The 17518-nt window shown below is 52.4% G+C and overlaps 1 protein-coding gene across 4 annotated transcripts; it reads left to right on the forward strand.

Moving 5' to 3' along the window:
• The first annotated feature begins 7300 nt into the window (after nucleotides 1-7300).
• NAGPA (N-acetylglucosamine-1-phosphodiester alpha-N-acetylglucosaminidase) lies at nucleotides 7301-17132 on the forward strand. 4 transcript variants are annotated; one of them, XR_009211827.1, is made up of 11 exons: nucleotides 7301-7408; nucleotides 7487-7942; nucleotides 9344-9483; nucleotides 10740-10848; nucleotides 12209-12337; nucleotides 12856-12932; nucleotides 13040-13245; nucleotides 13332-13379; nucleotides 13844-13945; nucleotides 14026-14089; nucleotides 15539-15620. XR_009211827.1 is itself a non-coding variant. In XM_032144638.2 (10 exons), the coding sequence occupies exons 1-10, from the start codon at nucleotides 7323-7325 to the stop codon at nucleotides 15744-15746; spliced, it is 1548 nt and encodes a 515-aa protein (XP_032000529.1). In that variant the 5' UTR covers nucleotides 7301-7322; the 3' UTR covers nucleotides 15747-17132. The 4 variants fall into 4 exon arrangements, 3 of the variants coding, with proteins under 3 accessions (XP_032000529.1, XP_032000530.1, XP_058290094.1); XM_032144638.2 differs by lacking the exon at nucleotides 12856-12932 and having other exon boundaries at nucleotides 15539-17132; XM_032144639.2 differs by lacking the exons at nucleotides 12856-12932; nucleotides 13844-13945 and having other exon boundaries at nucleotides 15539-17132.
• Nucleotides 17133-17518: the final 386 nt, after the last annotated feature.

Consider the following 17518-nt stretch of genomic DNA (forward strand, 5'->3'; position numbering starts at 1 on the left):
TCGAGCTCAGGATTTGGAGACCAGCCTGGGCAACATGACGAAAATCCATCTCCACAAAAAAACACAAAAATCAGCTGCACATGGTGACCCGTGCCTGTGGTCCCAGCTACTTGGGAGGCTGAGGCAGGAGGATCACTTGAGACTTGGGAGGTTGAGACTGCAGTGAGCTATGATCATGCCATTGTATCCCAGCCTGGGTGACAGTGCGAGAACCTGTCTCAAAAGAAAAAAGAGGGAACCCTCCAAAGGGCTTCAAACAAAACTCGAGGCCAAGACAAGGAGCACCCACAAATGAGTCAATGGTTCTCCTCGTTGGAGCAGCACAGCTCCTGACAGCCTCCTGTTCAAGTAGCACAGAGAGCGGAAAAACCAGTCACAGGCAGATTGTTAGGAGCAGGTGGGAGGAAGACAGGGAGGAAAGGAGGCTTGGGACTTGGAGTTAAATGAGAGGGGGACGGAAAAGCAGGTCCCCCGGCACAAACCCCACCTCAGGGCTTCATCGAGGCCTTCTTTCCCTGCCCTCCAAATACACACCCCGAGAGAGAGGCCCTCACTGGTGGGAGCACCTGGCCCACGGTGGTTCTATGTGCCCCTGCTACAATCCTTAGTCAAATTGCATTCCCTCCGGCTCCCAGCTCAAGGTATAAAATCCAACTGTAAACAAGTAATTCCATTAAGTCATCATGTTCTTAAAGCTTTTCCTCCTTTTTTTTTTTTTTTGTGAGACAGGGTCTGACTCTGTCACCCACACTGGAGGGCAGTAGCATAATCTCAGATCACTACAACCTCCACCTCCTGGGTTCAAGTGGTTCTCCTGCCTCAGCCTCTCGAGTAGCTAGGATTACAGGCAAGTGCCACCACACCCGGATAATTTTTGTATTTTTAGTAGAGACAGTGTTTGTCTCTGTTGTCCATGTTGGCCAGGCTGGTCTCGAACTCCTGACCTCAGGTGATCCGCCCGCTTTGGCCTCCCAAAGAGCTGAGATTTTTTTTTTTTTTTTTTTTTTTTTTTAAAGAGACGGGGGTCTTGCTGTGTTGCCCAGCCAGCCTGGAACTCCTGGGCTCAAGCAATCCTCCTGCCTCTGCTGGGATTACAGCCATGAGCCACCATGCCTGGTTGAAAGTGTTTCCTCTTAAGATGTAAATATACACAGGAAACAGAATGAGTTAAGACTTTCTCCGTCACGTAGCTTTAGTGTGAAGGAGTTGAGAACAGTGTCTGCAGAACTGTTGCTTGGAATGAGGTCTGAGAGATCAAAAGGGCGGGGAAGGGACTGGTGAGAGCTGGGGCAAGTTCAAGCTACCCTTTCATGACTGCTTCCCCACTCCTGTCTCTCAGCAGCTAAGCTTCTGGCCCCCTCACCCACCAGAGCCAGGAAGACTGACTTGGGCAACGTCCCACCAGTATCCCTGCTTTTTCCAGGTCTTTACCTATTCTCTTTCTCATTTTTTATTTCCATAGGTTTTTGGGGAACAGGTGGTATTTGGTTACGTGAGTGGTGATTTGAGAGATTTTGGTACACCCAGGACCTGAGCAGTATACACTGAAACCAATTTGTAGTCTTTTATCCTTCACCTCCTTCCCACTCTTTCCCACCCGAGTTCCCGAATTCCATTGTAACTTTTTTTTTTTTTTTTTTTTTGAGGCTGGAGTGCAGTGGTGGGCGATCTCGGCTCACTGCAACCTCCACCTCCTGGATTCAAGCATTCTTGTGCCTCAGCCTCCTGAGTAGCTGGGATTACAGGCACGCACCACAACGCCCGGCTAATTTTTGGGTTTTGTTTGTTTGTTGGAAACAGAGTCTTGCTCTGTCCCCCAGGCTGAAGTGCAGTGGTGTGATCTGGGCTCACTGCAACCTCCGCCGCCCGGGTTCAAGCAATTCTCCTGCCTCAGCCTCCTGAGTAGCTGTGACTACAGGTGCACACCACGACGCCTGGCTAATTTTTTGTGCTTTAGTAGAGACGGGGTTTCACCATACTGCCCAGACTGGTCTCAAACTCCTGAGCTTAGACAATCCACCCAACTGAGCCTCCCAAAGTGCTGGGATTACAGGTGTGTGCCACCATGCCTGGCCTAATTTTTGTATTTTTAATAGACATAGGGTTTCACCATGTTGGCCAGGCCAATCTCAAACTCCTGACTTCCGGTGATCCACCCACCTCGGCGTCCCAAAATGCTAGGATTACAGGTGTGAGCCACCGTGCCTGGCCCCGTTGTATCATTCTTATGCCTTTGCATCCTCACAGTTTGGCTCCCACTTGCAAGTGAGAACATATGATGTTTGGTCTTCCACTCCTGAATAATAGTCTCCAATCCCATCCAGGTGGCTGCGAATGCCATTAATTCATTTCTTTTTATGGCTGAGTAGTATTCCATCATATATATATGATGTTTATCCACTCATTGATTGATGGGCATTTGGGCTGGTTCCACATTTTTGCAATTGCGAATCTGCCCCCACCCCCAACCTGGTTAAATTTGATTTGTCCTTTAAGATTCCCGGAGATTGGCTGGGTGCAGTGGCTCACACCTGTAATCCCAGCACTTTGGGAGGCTGAGGCAGGCGGATCACGAGGTCAAGAGATCGAGACCATCCTGGCCAACCAACATGGTGAAACCCCGTCTCTACTAACATACAAAAATTAGCCGGACGTAGTGGCACACACCTGTAGTCCCAGCTACTTGGGAGACTGAGGCAGGAGAATGGCATGAACCTGCAAGGCAGAGCTTGCAGTGAGCTGAGATGGCACCACTGCACTCCAACCTGGGCGGCAGAGCGAGACTCCGTCTCAAAAAAAAAAGATTCCCCAAGGTTGTCCCTTGTTCTATGAAGCCTCCTCCCCTCCTCACACCTACTTGTCCATCTCATTCCCTACACTGCTCTGTGGCACCTCACTCTGGCTTCGTTTGTGTGCTTGTCAATTCTATTTTCAGATTGTGAATGACTTTAGGGCACGGACGATGTCTCGCTCCTCTTCAAGTGCCTGGCTCCTACTACACAGCCTGGAACACAGAAGTGTTTAAAAAATATTTGCTGAATTAAATAGAAGAAATGAAAAAAAGAAAAAAGAGGCACCTGGAGATGTTTCGTCCAGGTCTTAGCTGGTGGAAGGGACCTTGGGCTGTGACCGTGGTTGAGTCTGGTCTGCCCAGCTGGCAGCCCCCACACCACCCTGCAAGTCCACGTGGGATGAGGGGTACCCCTAATGTACCCAACTGGACCTGGGGGCCAGACATGCAGCCTATGATAGAATCTCCTGCCCCTCAGAGCCTCAACACCAGGTTCTGGGATGCTATAAATGCCCTCCCAGCCCTTTACACAACAGACACTCTACACAGCACGGAAAGAAAACATTGATCCTTTTACGTTTACATTTCCTAAGAGTTTTATAAAAACAACTTTCGGGCCGGACGCAGTGGCTCACGCCTCTAATCCTAACACTTTGGGAGGCCAACGGGGGTGGATCACTAGAGGTCAGGAGTTCAAGACCAGCCTGGCCAATATAGTGAAACCTCGTGTCTATTAAAAATTCAAAAATTAGCCGGGCGTGTTGTCACGCCCCTGTAATCCCAGCTACTCAGGAGGCTGAGGCAGGAGAATCGCTTGAACCTGGGAGGCTGAGGTTGCAGTGAGCCAAGATCAGGCCATTTCAATCTACACTCCAGCCTAGGCAACAGAGACTCCGTCTAAAAATAAATAAACAAACAAACAAACAAACAAACTAGCCTGGTGTGGTGGTGCACACCTGTAGTCCCAGCTACTTAGGAGGCTGAGGTGGGAGGACTGCTTGAGCCCAAGAAGTTGAGGCTGCAGTGAGCTATGATTGCACCACTGTACTCCAGCCTGGGCAACAGAATGAGATCCTGTCTCTAAATAATAATAGGATTACATGACAGAACTTTTTTGGATGATAAAAAAAAATCCTAAAACTGGATAATGGTGATGCTGGAATATCACTGTATATTTACTACAAATCATTGCAGTATATACACTTAAAACAGGAGAATTTTACAGTATATAAATTATATCTTAATAAAGTTTTAAAAAAAACCCTCCCAATGGCTTACTATTTCACTTTGGCTGAAATCCATACTAATTTCCCTGGATCCCTGCATGTAGGATCTGGCCTTGGCTTGGCCCTCCCACTTCAACCCTGCCCACCACCTCCACCCCTCCCCCATGGCCCTCCTCTCCCACCAGGTGTCTCTTCCTGCTGCACCTGCCAAGCTGTTTCCCACCTCAGGCTCTGGCCCAGATCTGCCCACAGCCGCACCTTCTTTTCTTTCCTTCAAATCACATTCTAAATGGGCTTGGAGAGGCTTCCCTGCCACACCTGCAACATCCTTCTCTCGCAGTCCTGCCCTTTGCTTTTTGCATTCATCACATGACTGTTTCATGTCTGTTTCCCCTTGAAAAGCTAAGCTCCATGAAGGCAGGGATCAGCTGCAATGGAGCACATACGAGGTGCTCAGCCTGTTGAACACACAAATGATGGCAGAACTCAAACGAGGACGCTAAGAGGGGACAAAAGTATTCCAAGCTGAAGAGGAAAAAAGAAAACCCTTGGCTTCGTTAGCAGCTTTGGCTAGAACTGTGGATATGGGCTGCTCTGTTCAAATGCAGAATTTCTGTGGCAGCCGTTATGTGCTTAGAAAAACTTGGCAAAGGAGTAGCAAACCTCAAAGTAGGGGGAAAACCAAAGTCAGAACTTGCCAAAGACTGCCTGTTCCTGTAACTCCTGAGGCAGAAAAAAGAGCGCTTCCGGAGGCAGGGAGTAGGCGTCAGGCCTGGGCTCCTCTGCTGGTTATTTTTAGCAGCCCAATGCAAAGATCAGAAAGATATACTCCCTTCACATCACTATATTGGTCATTTAAGCCTCTAGGAGGAGCAGTCATTTTATGCGTGGTTAAAGTGAACTAGGAGCATCAGAGCTGCTCCCGGGACCCCTTTGAGGTCCCTGAATTATATTAGTTTCCAAAAGCAATCCATCAGCATGGCCATGTTCTCTGTCAAAGCTCAAGAGTCTGTCCCACGCCTCTCTCCTAGATCTTGGTGGCTGCTAGCAATCTTTGCATTCTTTGACTTATGACTGCCTCACTCCAATCTCTGCCTGTGTTCATATGACCTTCTTTCCTCCATGTGTATTTGTGTCTTTCACAAGAACACCAGTCAGATTGGATTCAGGGCCCACCCTATTCTAGTATGACCTCATCTTAACTAATTACATCTGCAAAGACCCAATTTCCAAACGAGTTCACATTCTGAGGTTCTGGTAAGGACACGAGTTTGCGGGGGACACTCTCTAACTGTATTCACTAACCCTCACCGTGCACTGGCTCCAAGGAGCAGCGGCTCAAAGAGGGGCCTGAGATCAAGCACCAGAAGTGCTGACTGTGGATGAAAAGGGGCTGCCCTGGCCTCTATCTGTGTCCCCCCATACCTGTGGTAGTGAGGGAGAAGGAAAAGAAAAATCTGTTGGGGAAAATTCCGACCTCAGAAGTGGCCTGCCTGAAAAGTCACAGCAACTGGCAAAAATAAAGCAAAAAGCAACCTGGGAAAAAACTCAGGCTGGACCTGCACAGAGATAAGCAGACAGGGTCCAGCACAGAAGCCCTTTGTTCTTTCTATAATTAGCAGGCTCCCGGGAAAAAGTTTCCTTTCCTTTTCAGGCATATACACGGTGGCCTCCGTGCAAACTGGCACAGGGAGGAGGAGGCCTTATCTAAAACAAACCCACAGTTACACAAACAAGAGAAGCAGCCATTTGCACTTGCCTAGAGACATACCCACAGCTACATAAGGGGAGCTGCACAGGCAGCTTTACTGGTAAGAAGTTACTCAGTTACCGGGAGGAGAGCAGTATCTTATAAAAGTTTTTTTGCAGTCAGGCACAGTGGCTCACGCCTGTAATCCCAGAACTTTGGGAGGCCGAAGGAGGCGGATCACCTGAGGTCAGGAGTTTGAAACCAGCCTGGCCAACATGGTAAAACTTCGTCTCTACCTAAAATACAAAAATTAGCAGGGCGTGGTGGTGTGTGCCTGTAATCCCAGCTACTCGGGAGGCTGAGGCAGGAGAATCGTTTGAACCGAGGAGGCAGAGGCTGTTGAGGTTGCAGCAGTGAGCCAAGATCGCACCACTGCACTCCAGCCTGGGCGACAAGAGCAAAACACTGTCTTAAAAAAAAAAAAAGAAGAAGAAGCAGCTTTTTGCATTCAGCTGTAACCCGACAATCCACTCAGACTCCCCTCTCCACTTTGGAGAGCTTTCTTCTTTCCCCTATTAAACGTTCGCTCCAACCCCACCCTTGTGTCCACGCTCCTTGGTTTTCTTGGAAGTAAGACAAAGAACCCGGGTACTAGTTCAGACAAGGAGAAACTGCTATATTAAGGTACACTGGCAAGACTGCAACAGTATCAAGCTAACTAGACTTGCCGTGGCTCCTGGAATGGCCCATGCACTGCACTGGCACCAAGACACCACCCAACCCTGGACACTGCACTGGGACAAGAGGCCTGAAGAGAAGAATCCTCTCAAAGGAAGCTTGACGCACATGCTACAAAATAAACTGGCTTCCGTACTCAGGGCCAGCTTCATGGGCTCACTCAGAAGGTCCCTGGCTTGCTGCAACCGTTTGCTCTGACCATCTTGAAATTCTTAACAGTTTTCTGGGTTTTTTAGCAAGTGTCCCCACGTTTTCATTTTGCATTAAGTCACACAAATTATGTAGCTGGGCTGTCTTCAAAAATGTCAAGGTAGTAAAAGACAAAAGGCTGAGGAGCCTTCCAGATTAAGAGATCAAAGAGACATGACAACTAAAAGCAACTCCTGGATTACAGGGTCAGGGGCAGCCAAAAAGGAAAGGAAAAAAAAAAAAAAGACATTAGAGGGACAATTGAAGGTTAGCTGTGGATGAGATCACAGAACTGTCAATGGGAGTTGTCCTAATGATATTCGCCCTGTGGTTAAGAAAATGCCCTTGTTCTTAGGAGATGCATAGTGAGGTATGGGGTAAAGAAAGGATCATGACGTCTGCAATTTGGTTGCAACTGGTTCAGGAAAAAAAACAAAGTACAAATGATTGAGTAAATCAGGCAAGCCTACCAAAAACTGCTAAACATGAATAAAAGTTCTACGAGAGTTCTTTATGCTCTCCTTGCAACTTCCTGTAGGTTTGAGATTACCTGGAGATAAAAAGTTACCATCACCAGCACCGCCCGCCAGCCGAAAAGAGCTCAGGTAATTCAGTCCGAGCTAAAAGCTGCCACCCTGGAACTTGAGTCACGTGAGGCGACCCACGTGACCCGAGGCCCCGGTCCAATATGGCGACCTCCACGGGTCGCTGGCTTCTCGTCCGGCTTGCACTATTCGGCTTCCTCTGGGAAGCGTCCGGCGGCCTCGACTCGGGGTGAGTGCAGCTCCCGGGGCGAACCTGGTTCGGGGGGTCCCCCCTGTCCCCCGAGCTGACGGCCGCCCGTCCCCGCAGGGCTTCCCGCGACGACGACTTGCTCCTGCCCTATCCACGCGCGCGCGCGCGCCTCCCCCGGGACTGCACACGGGTGCGCGCCGGCCGCCGCGAGCACGAGAGTTGGCCTCCGCCCCCCGCGACCCCCGGCGCCGGCGGTCTGGCCGTGCGCACCTTCGTGTCGCACTTCAGGGACCGCGCGGTGGCCGGCCACCTGACGCGGGCCGTTGAACCCCTGCGCACCTTCTCGGTGCTGGAGCCCGGTGGGCCCGGCGGCTGCGCGGCGAGACGGCGCGCCACCGTGGAGGAGACTGCCCGGGCGGCCCACTGCCGCGTCGCCCAGAACGGGGGCTTCTTCCGCATGAACTCGGGCGAGTGCCTGGGGAACGTGGTGAGCGACGAGCGGCGGGTGAGCAGCTCCGGAGGGCTGCAGAACGCGCAGTTCGGGATCCGCCGCGACGGGACTCTGGTCACTGGGTGAGGAGGCAGGGAGCCCCGTGCTGTCGAGGGCAGAGGGACTGAGATTTGGGTTGTAGCCGTGCCTCCGTGTTCAAGTCACTTAACGAAGCTGAGCCTCTGTTTCCTCATCTGCAGAATGGGGATAGGAATCGCTTCCTTGCAGAGTTTATTCATCATCCAGTGTCATTGAGCACTTGCTTGTATCAGGCAGTGTGCTGCCCCCTGGTGAGATAGCAGTGACCAACACAGTCTTTGCCTTAACAGCCCTCCCCCATTACTAGAAAAATCAACAAAAGCCAGGTAAATAGCTAACATACATTCTGATTGCTGTGTGTGCAGCAAAGCAACCAGCGGGGTGAACCGGTTGTAAATAGTGTTGATTTTAGGGAGGGTGATCTGGAAGAGGCCTCTCCGAGGTGACCTTTGAGTTGAAACTTGAAGAGTAATCACTAAGCCAGCCAAGGTCCGAACTGGAGGAAGAGCATTTCAGTCCAAAGGAACCCTAAGCACAAAGGCTCAGAGGCTCAGGGGGGCTTCTGTGTATAAGGGACTGAAAGAGGAGTGGGGTGTCAGAAACATCAAGTCATCAAGACTGATGGTTTTTTTTTTTTTTTGAGACAGAGTCTTGCTCTGTTGCCCAGGATGGAGTGCAGTGGTGCAATCTCGGCTCACTGCAACATCCGCCTCCCGGGTTCAAGCGATTCTCCTGCCTCAGCCTCTGGAGTAGCTGGGACTACAGGCCTGTGCCACCACGCCCGGCTAATTTTTGTATTTTTAGTATAGCGGGGGCCGGGGGGGCGGCGGGCGGAGCGGGGGAGTGGGTTCACCATATTGGCCGGGCTGGTCTGGAACTCCTGACCTCAGATGATCCGCCCACCTCAGCCTCCCAAAGTGCTGGGATGACAGGTGTGAGCCACCACGCCCTGCCAAGACTGATGATTTGCATTATTTAAAATTATCTTAAAAATTATTTGATTCTCAAAAAAAAATTATTTGATGATGATAAAGCTTGTTCTGATCCTGAGTGTGACCAGATGGGAGAGATCAGTGGAGAAACGAGGAACCCAATGAAGGGCCATAACAGGGATCAAGTGGTAGTTGGGCTGGGTATGGCCTGGAGATTGAGGGCCATAGATGGATTTGAGATCTGTTGGGGGATGGTCATTTCTATTAAATGAAACCTAGACTGTTTGCAAAGGCTCGTGGGGATCGTATTGTCAGAACCCTGTCCAGCTTCAGCTCTGACAACAGGGAGATTCCTAGGGCTGTTAAGTTGTCTCAGCTACACTCAGGCCTCAGCAGGTTCCTGGGGCATGAGGGGGAATCTAGCAGCCAGGTTGGGACGGCCAGGGAGAAAGAGCCTGACTATCTGCAGTTGCCCCTGCTGGTGAGTGAGCTTCCCACCTTCCCCGGATCCAGGTACCTGTCTGAGGAGGAGGTGCTGGACACTGAGAACCCATTTGTGCAGCTGCTGAGTGGGGTCGTGTGGCTGATTCGTAATGGAAGCATCTACATCAACGAGAGCCAAGCCACAGAGTGCGACGAGACACAGGAGACAGGTTGGATGGGGAGGCTGTTGGCAACAGCCCTCTTGAGAACCAGGACCAGTGGGCTGGGCGGAGCTGTTCTTAAGTCTTCCAACAAGTATTGAGCAGCTACTTTGTGCCCAGCACTATTCTGGGTACTGGGGATTCATGGGGATGAAGATAGGCTTATGTTGAATATATAGGACAGAAAATAGTTATAGAATATGCTGAAAAGAATTGGTAAGTGCTCAGAAAGAAAAATAAAGTTAGGGGAAAAGGGGAGAGATGGGGACAGGAGCTATGGGTACAGGAAGAGAAAAGTGAAAAGAAAAAAATCTTCATGGGCCTGCAACGTCAGCGTGGCCCAGGAGTTTGTTCCAAAGCCACACACACCTCAGACCTGCAGAATCAGAGGCAAGGCCCAAGAGTCTATGTTTTAATGGGCCTCCGTGGTGATTCTGACCGACAGTCAAGGTTGAGAACCACTGGGATGCGGAATACTGGGATGGGGACAGGGTACCATGGCCGTTTTAGAGTGGGCAGTAAGCTAGGTGTGGTGGCTCACACCTGTAATCCCAGCACTTTGGGAGGCTGAGGCGGGAGGATCGGTTGAGCCCCGGAGTTCAAGACCTGCCTGGGCAACATAGTGAGACCTATCTCTACAAAAAAAAATACAAAAATTAGCCAGGCGTGCTGGTGTGTGCCTGTAGTCCCAGCTACTTGGGAGGCTGAAGCATGAGAATTGCTTGAACCTGGGAGGCGGAGGTTGCAAAGAGCTGAGATCATGCCACTGCACGCCAGCCTGGGCAACACAGCGAGACTCTTTGTCTCAAAAAAAAAAAAAAAAAAGAGTGGGCAGTCAAGGAAGGCCTCACTAAGGAGGTGAGCTCACAAAACAGCAAGCTAGAGAAAAGCACAGTTCCCAGCCAGAGGGAACAGGAAGTGCAAAGTGGCTGCAGGGTGGTGAGGGGACACCCAGGAGCTGAGGCAGGAGGAGGAAGAGGCTGGGGAGGGCATGCTGGCCCTTTGGATTTTGTTCTAAGAACAGGGGAAACCATTAGAGGGTCTTCACCTGGAGGCTGGCATAGCTTGGTTCACCTGTAAGAAGAGCCCCCTCGGCTGCCCTGGGGAGACTGCGATGTGCAGAGGGGAGGCAGGGAGACGAGCAAGGAGGCCGCTGTGCTTCCCAGGGAGGTACCGGGTAGCTCAGACCAGTGGGAAGTGGAGTTAGGCAAGAAGCAGGAGGCCTCCCAAGGGGCCGGTGATCAGCCAGGCTGCTTCTCCTTCAGGTTCCTTTAGCAAATTTGTGAATGTGATATCAGCCAGGACGGCCATTGGCCACGACCGGAAAGGGCAGCTGGTGCTCTTTCATGCAGACGGCCAAACGGAGCAGCGTGGGTGAGTCCTGGGAGCTGAGGCCCCCTGGCCGGGGCTCAGTCCTGCTAGGAGGAACGTTGACCCAGTGACAGCCACTCTCTGACTCTACCTGCTTTCTGGGATGTTGACACCTATCTGTCCCCCCTCCCAGGGCCCCCTCACCCTCCCACAGGATGAGGGTCCTGAGATCTTTGCCAATTCCAAGAACTCATCGTCTTCAGCTTTAGGCCTCACCTTTCCTGAACCCTAGATAGGATACAAGGAAATGGTCACAAAGTTAGCAGGGAGAAGACCTTGGTTCCAATCCCAGCTCAGCCATGTTATGCCGTAGACAAGTCACTCAGCCTCCCTGAGCCGCATTTCTATCCCCTGTAAAGAGAGTGTTTTGGTTTGCTCTGGCTGCATAACTAGCACAAATTTAGCAACACTCAACAGGGAATGTTCTTTTGGTTGTTTGTTTCTTTGAGACAGGGTCTTACTCCGTCACCCAGGCCAGAGTGCAGTGGTGCAATTTCAGCTCACTGCAACCTCTACCTCTCGGGTTCAGGTGATCCTCCCACCTCAGCCTCCCAAGTAGCTGGGATTACGGGCACCCGCCACCACGCCCGGCTAATTTTTGTATTTTTAGTAGAGATGGGGTTTCATCATGTTGGCCAGGCTGGTCTCGGACTCCTGACCTCTGGTGATCCATCTACCTCAGCCTTCCAAAGTGCTGGAATTACAGGCGTGAGTCACCGCACCTGGCTAATTTTTGTATTTTTAGTAGACACAGGGTTTCATCATGTTGGCCAGGCTGGTCAACTTGGAATGTTCTATGTTCAGGATATCCCATGGACAAAACCAAGATGCTAGTTAGGCAGGGCTCTTCTCTTACCTGGAAAGAATCCTCTTGTTTAGGTTATTGGAAAAATCCACGTCCCCTCCTCAGTTGTGGGACTGAGGTCTTGGTTTCCCTGCTGGCCACCATCTGGGGCCTCAGCTCCTTCAAGCTGCCCAGGTTCCTTCCCATGTGTGTCCCCTCCCCCAGTTGTCCAGCCACCCTCTCCTCCCCCTCGCATTTCAAATCTCACTTCCTTTTCTGCCACCAGCCAAAGAAGGTTCTCTGTGTTGAACGGCTCCTGTGATTCCAGTGGCCCCACCCACATCCTCCAGGCTGTTTCCCCTCCCTTAAGGATGCCTTTGCCATGTAACAGCACATGCATGGGTGTGATCTCACATGTTCACAGCTTCCGGGAGCTAGGATGAGACATGCTTGGGGGTGGGGGCCACTTAGAAATGTGCCTGCACTGTGGGCGTGATGCCGTGCACTGCGGAAGGAAAAGGAGTTAAATGAGAAATGATGGTGGGCGCCGAGCCTGAGCACCACCGCTTTGTGCCGCAGCATCAACCTGTGGGAAACGGCGGAGTTCCTGCTGAAACAGGACGTGGTCAACGCCATCAACCTGGATGGGGGTGGCTCTGCCACCTTCGTGCTCAACGGGACCTTGGCCAGTTACCCGTCAGATCACTGGTAAGCACGTGAGAGCCGCCTTCATGAGGGCTGAAGTCCAGGTCTGCCCCAGCCTGTCTCATTCAGCCAATATTGAGTGCCTGCTATGTGCCAGGCCCCGGGGGTCCAAGAGAGCAGAAATTGCTGCAGTCCCTCCCCCAGGATGCCAGTACTCCCCAGGGCTAGGAACAGGGTCAGTTGGTCAGCAAAGACCTCCCTGAGGATGACAGAATAAGAACTGAGATCTGAAGGAGGTGGTAGCTGGGTGGGGGTGGGAGAGCCTTCCGGGCAGAGGGCACCACATGTGAAAGGCCCAGGGCTGGGAGGGATTGTAGGGAGCAGAGGAACCTATAAAAGACTGGAGAGGGCTGGGCACAAGGGCTGACGCCTGGAATCCCAGTGCTTTGGGAGGCTGAGGTGGGAGGATCGCTTGGGCCCAGGAGTTCAAGACCAGCGTGGGCAACATAGTGAGACCCCGTCTCTACGAAAAAATAAAAAAAAATTAGCCAGGCGTGATGGTGCACACTTTATGGTCACAGCTGCTCAGGAGGTTCAGGTGGAAGGATCGCAATACCTCATCTCAAAAATAGACAGACCTCATCTTGTAGGTTGGTAGGTAGGTAGACAGGTGAGAATGGAGAGAGGGTTGGTTGGGGGCAGCCTGGAGGGAGTTGAGGGGCCGTCTGGGGGTGTCCTCTCCTCACACATCACATCCCTTTACAGCCAGGACAACATGTGGCGCTGTCCCCGCCAAGTGTCCACCGTGGTGTGTGTGCACGAACCCCGCTGCCAGCCGCCTGACTGCCACGGCCACGGGACCTGTGTGGACGGGCACTGCCAGTGCACTGGGCACTTCTGGCGGGGTCTCGGCTGCGATGAGCTGGACTGTGGCCCCTCTAACTGCAGCCAGCATGGGCTGTGCACAGAGAGTGAGTGGGGGTTCCAGGGAGGGGGCTTTGCCCAGCCCTGCCTTGCCCTAGACCCTCACCTGGCCTCCCCGGTCTTGTCTCGGCAGCCGGCTGCCGCTGTGATGCCGGATGGACCGGGTCCAACTGCAGTGAAGGTAGGAGCCGCCACGCCACTAGCAGATGGGGAGACGGTGGCCCGGCAGCCCCCACTGCTCCTCTGCTGCCTCTGTCTCCACCTTCTGGTCTGGGAACCGCTTGCGTCTTGTCTTCTGCCCCTGCCTCACCTGCACATCGCTGCATGATTCCCCTGTGGCTGCTGCGGCGCATTCCACAAAGGGCTGGACTAAAACAAGGATCCCTGGGCTCTGGCTGCAGGGCCCACCTTAAATCCGGAAGGATCTCATCTTGAGATCCTAACTGAAGGGCCTCTATAAAGATTCTGCTTCCAAATAAGGTCACGTTCAGGGGCTAGCCCAGGGAGGGCAGGGGGTGCTTCACCTTTAGCCCAGCTCTGTACACATGGGCCGGGGCAGGTATCCTATCCTGTCGAGAAAGGCTCTGACACTGGAGGCCCCAGCCTCCCTCCTCCCTTCTCCCTCCTCCCATCTCCTTTCCATAGAGTGTCCCCTTGGCTGGCATGGGCCGGGCTGCCAGAGGCCTTGTAAGTGCGAGCACCATTGTCCCTGTGACCCCAAGACTGGCAACTGCAGCGTCTCTGGAGGTACCTACCCCTCCGAGGGGAGGCGGTATGGGCAGACGCTCCTGCTCCAGCCCCTTCAGCCCGTCTCTGGTATGTTACAGTAAAGCAGTGTCTCCAGCCATCTGAAGCCACCCTGAGGGCGGGAGAACTCTCCTTTTTCACCAGGTAGGTGCTTCTGTGGGAGCTGGGGCCACGGTGGGAAGATTCCCCCTTCTCTCCCGCACCCTTCCCCGGTGAGGTCCATCTCTGCCCTTGTCCCCTGCCAGCTCCCTGCCTTAGAGGAAGAGGGACCAGCTCTCCCCACTGTCCGCTTTGGGGACCCTGGAGCAGAGCCCAGGGCCTGAGTGCCCAGCCTCTGTTGTCAGCGTCCCCACTAGAGCTCAGAATGCAAACTGGGCTAGAAGAGATGCCAGGGTGGGGGCCGGGGGTTTCCTCATTCTGTCACCCAGGCGGAAGTGCCGTGGTACAATCAGCTCACTGCGATCCTCCCGCCTCAGCTTCCAAGTAGCTAGGACGACAGGCACATGCCCCCACGCGTGGCTAATTCTATTTCGTACTGTTTTTCAGAGATGGGATCTCACTGTGTTGCACAGACGAGGTGCACAGTCCTGGGCTCAAGTGATCCTCCCGCCTTGGCCTCCCAGCCCCCATGCCCAGCCTCCAGTTGTGTTTTATTTGGCTTACATAATTTTTTAAAAGTTAAAATATATTAGCAGTATCTGATAATCAGTAACATTCACATTTTTTTAAACTTTTTTTTTTTTTTTTTTGAGATGAAGTCTCACTCTGTTGCCTAGGCTGGAGTGCAGTGTTGCGATGTCAGCTCACCACAACCTCCGCCTCCTGGGTTCAGGCGATTCTCCTGCCTTAGTCTCCTGAGTAGCTGGGATTACAGGTGCCCGGCTAATTTTCATATTTTTAGTGGAGACAGGATTTCGCCGTGTTGGCCAGGCTGGTCTTGAACTCCTGACCTCAAGTGATACGCCTGCCTCAGCCTCACAAAGTGCTGGGATTGCAGGCGTGAGCACCACGCCCAGCCTTAAAAACTTTTTTAATGGCTTCTCTTAAAATATCAGGCCAGGCGTGGTGACTCACGCCTGTAATCCTAGCACTTTGGGAGGCCGAGGCAGGTGGATCACTTGAGGTCAGGAGTTCAAGACCAGCCTGGCCAATATGGTGAACCCTGATCTCTACTAAAAATACGAAAATTAGCCAGGCGTGGTGATTCGAGCCTGTAGTCCCAGCTACTCGGGAGGCTGAGGCAGGGGAATCGTTTGAACCCAGGAGGCGGAGATTGCAGTGAGCTGAAATCATGCTACTGCACTCCAGCCTGAACGACAGGGCGAGACTCCGTCTCAAAAAAAAAAAAAAATCAGGAGATGGGCAGCACAGACCTGCATTGTAGGTCATGACTGCCTCTGCTGTTCCCTGCACATGTCTTAAATGTTGCCCCATTCCCACCTAGTCTATTTTGCTCATAATATTTCCTGTGTGGTCCCTGGAGGCACCTGATTTAGTGCTGTCTATGCCGGGTAGAGGGAAGCCCCTCAAGTGCTCCCCAAGCCCTGAGCCCACCCAGCAGTCCCCCACTTGGGGCTTCTCTCCTGTCTGCAGGACCGCCTGGCTAGCCCTCACCCTGGCACTGGCCTTCCTCCTGCTGATCAGCACCGCAGCAAACCTGTCCTTGCTCCTGTCCAGAGCAGAGAGGAACCGGCGCCTGCATGGGGACTATGCGTACCACCCGCTGCAGGAGATGAACGGGGAGCCTCTGGCCACAGAGAAGGAGCAGCCAGGGGGTGCCCACAACCCCTTCAAGGACTGAAGCCTCAAGCTGCCCAGGGTGGCACGTCCCGAAAGCTTGTTTCCCCACAGTCTGGCTTCTGCAGGGGAAATTTCAAGGCCACTGGCACGGACCATCTGGGTGTCCTCAGCCCCTGTGGGGCAGCCAAGTTCCTGATAGCACTTGTGCCTCAGCCCCTCACCTGGCCACCTGCCAGGGCACCTGCAACCCTAGCAATACCGTGCTCCCTGGAGAGACTCAGCCGCCTGCTTCCTGCCTGCCTGTGTCTGCTGCTGAGAACCGTGTGCCCCCAGGAGGGCTGCCGCACTGCCAAAGAGTCTCCCTCCTCCTGGGGAAGGGGCTGTCAACAAACCAGAGTCAGTGATCACATCATGACAAAACAGCACATCCTGGCCAGCACCCCTGGCTGGAGTGGGTTAAAGGGACGAGTCTGCCTTCCCGGCTGTGACACAGGACCCCTTTTCTACAGACCTCACTGCTGGATTTGCCAACTAGAATTCGATTTCCTGTCATAGGAAGCTCCTTGGAAGAAGGGATGAGGGGATGAAATCATGTTTACAGACCTAGTTTGTCATCCTGCTGCCCAGAAGTTTTTTTAATCAGTCACTTGAATAAATTGATATAATAAAAGGAGCCACCAGGTGGTGTCTGGATTCTGAATCATGGACTTAGGTCACTGCTAGGGCTTAGCAGGTGTGGCTTATCCTGAAACAGAAGTCACGACGGCATCCTGGAGCCAAGTCCTGTTCCCTGCTTGTTTAATCCAGTGCTTTTCAAACTTTAATATGCCACAGGTCACGAGGAGATTTTGTTAAAATGCAGATTTGGACCTGGGGTGAGGCCAGCAATTCTGCATTTCCAACAAGCTCGCCGACGATGCTGATGCTTCAGGTCCCCAGACCACACTTCTTGTCTTTCTTAGAAACAGGGTCTCGCTCTGTTACTCTGGCTGGAGTGCAATGGCACAATCTCGGCTCACTGCAACTTTGACTTCCTGTGCTCAAGTGATTCTCCCACCTCAGTCTCTCAAGTAGCTGGGACTATAGGCACATACCACCATGCCCAGCTAATTTTTAAAATTTTTTTGCAGAGAAGGGGTCTCACTGTGTTGCCCAGGCTGGTCTCGAGCTCCTGGCCTCAAGTGAACCTCCTGCCTTGGCCTCCCAAAGTGCTGAGATTACAGGTTCGAGCCACTGCACCTGGCCCCTGACCATACTTGAATGACCAGGGCTTAGTTTTTCCTCACAGTATTTTTATAGAGTTTAAATTAGTTACCCATGTTTAAAAGTCGAGATTTTAAAATAAATAAGGGCGGCAGTGCAGTGGCTCACACTTGTAATCCCAGCACTTTGGGAGGCTGAGGTAGGCGGATCACCTGAGGTCAGGAGTTCGAGACCAGCCTGGCCAACATGGCAAAACCCCGTCTCTACTAAAAATACAAAACAGCTGTGGTGGTGGGAGCCTGTAATCCCAGTTACCCGGGATGCTGAGGGAGGAGAATCGCTTGAACCCGGGAGGTGGAGGTTGCAGTGAGCCGAGATCGCACCACTGCACTCCAGCCTGGGCAACAGAGCAAGACTCCATCTCAGAAAAAACGTCCAGAGATTGACAAAAATTCCAGATTGCTTGTTTCTCTTTAAAGATCTGGCAGCTCTGGTGGGTGCCTGCACAAGTCTCCAGGCCAGCCCAGATTCAGGGAGAAGGGAAAGAGGCTCTGCCTCTTTAAGAGGAGCTGCAAAGTCAGGCACCTTAGAGTCATTCAGGTGTATTCCTGAGAGCAGTTCCCAAGCCTG

The sequence above is a fragment of the Hylobates moloch genome, unplaced genomic scaffold (genome assembly GCF_009828535.3).
Source record: "Hylobates moloch isolate HMO894 unplaced genomic scaffold, HMol_V3 SCAFFOLD_23, whole genome shotgun sequence".
NCBI lineage: Eukaryota > Metazoa > Chordata > Mammalia > Primates > Hylobatidae > Hylobates > Hylobates moloch.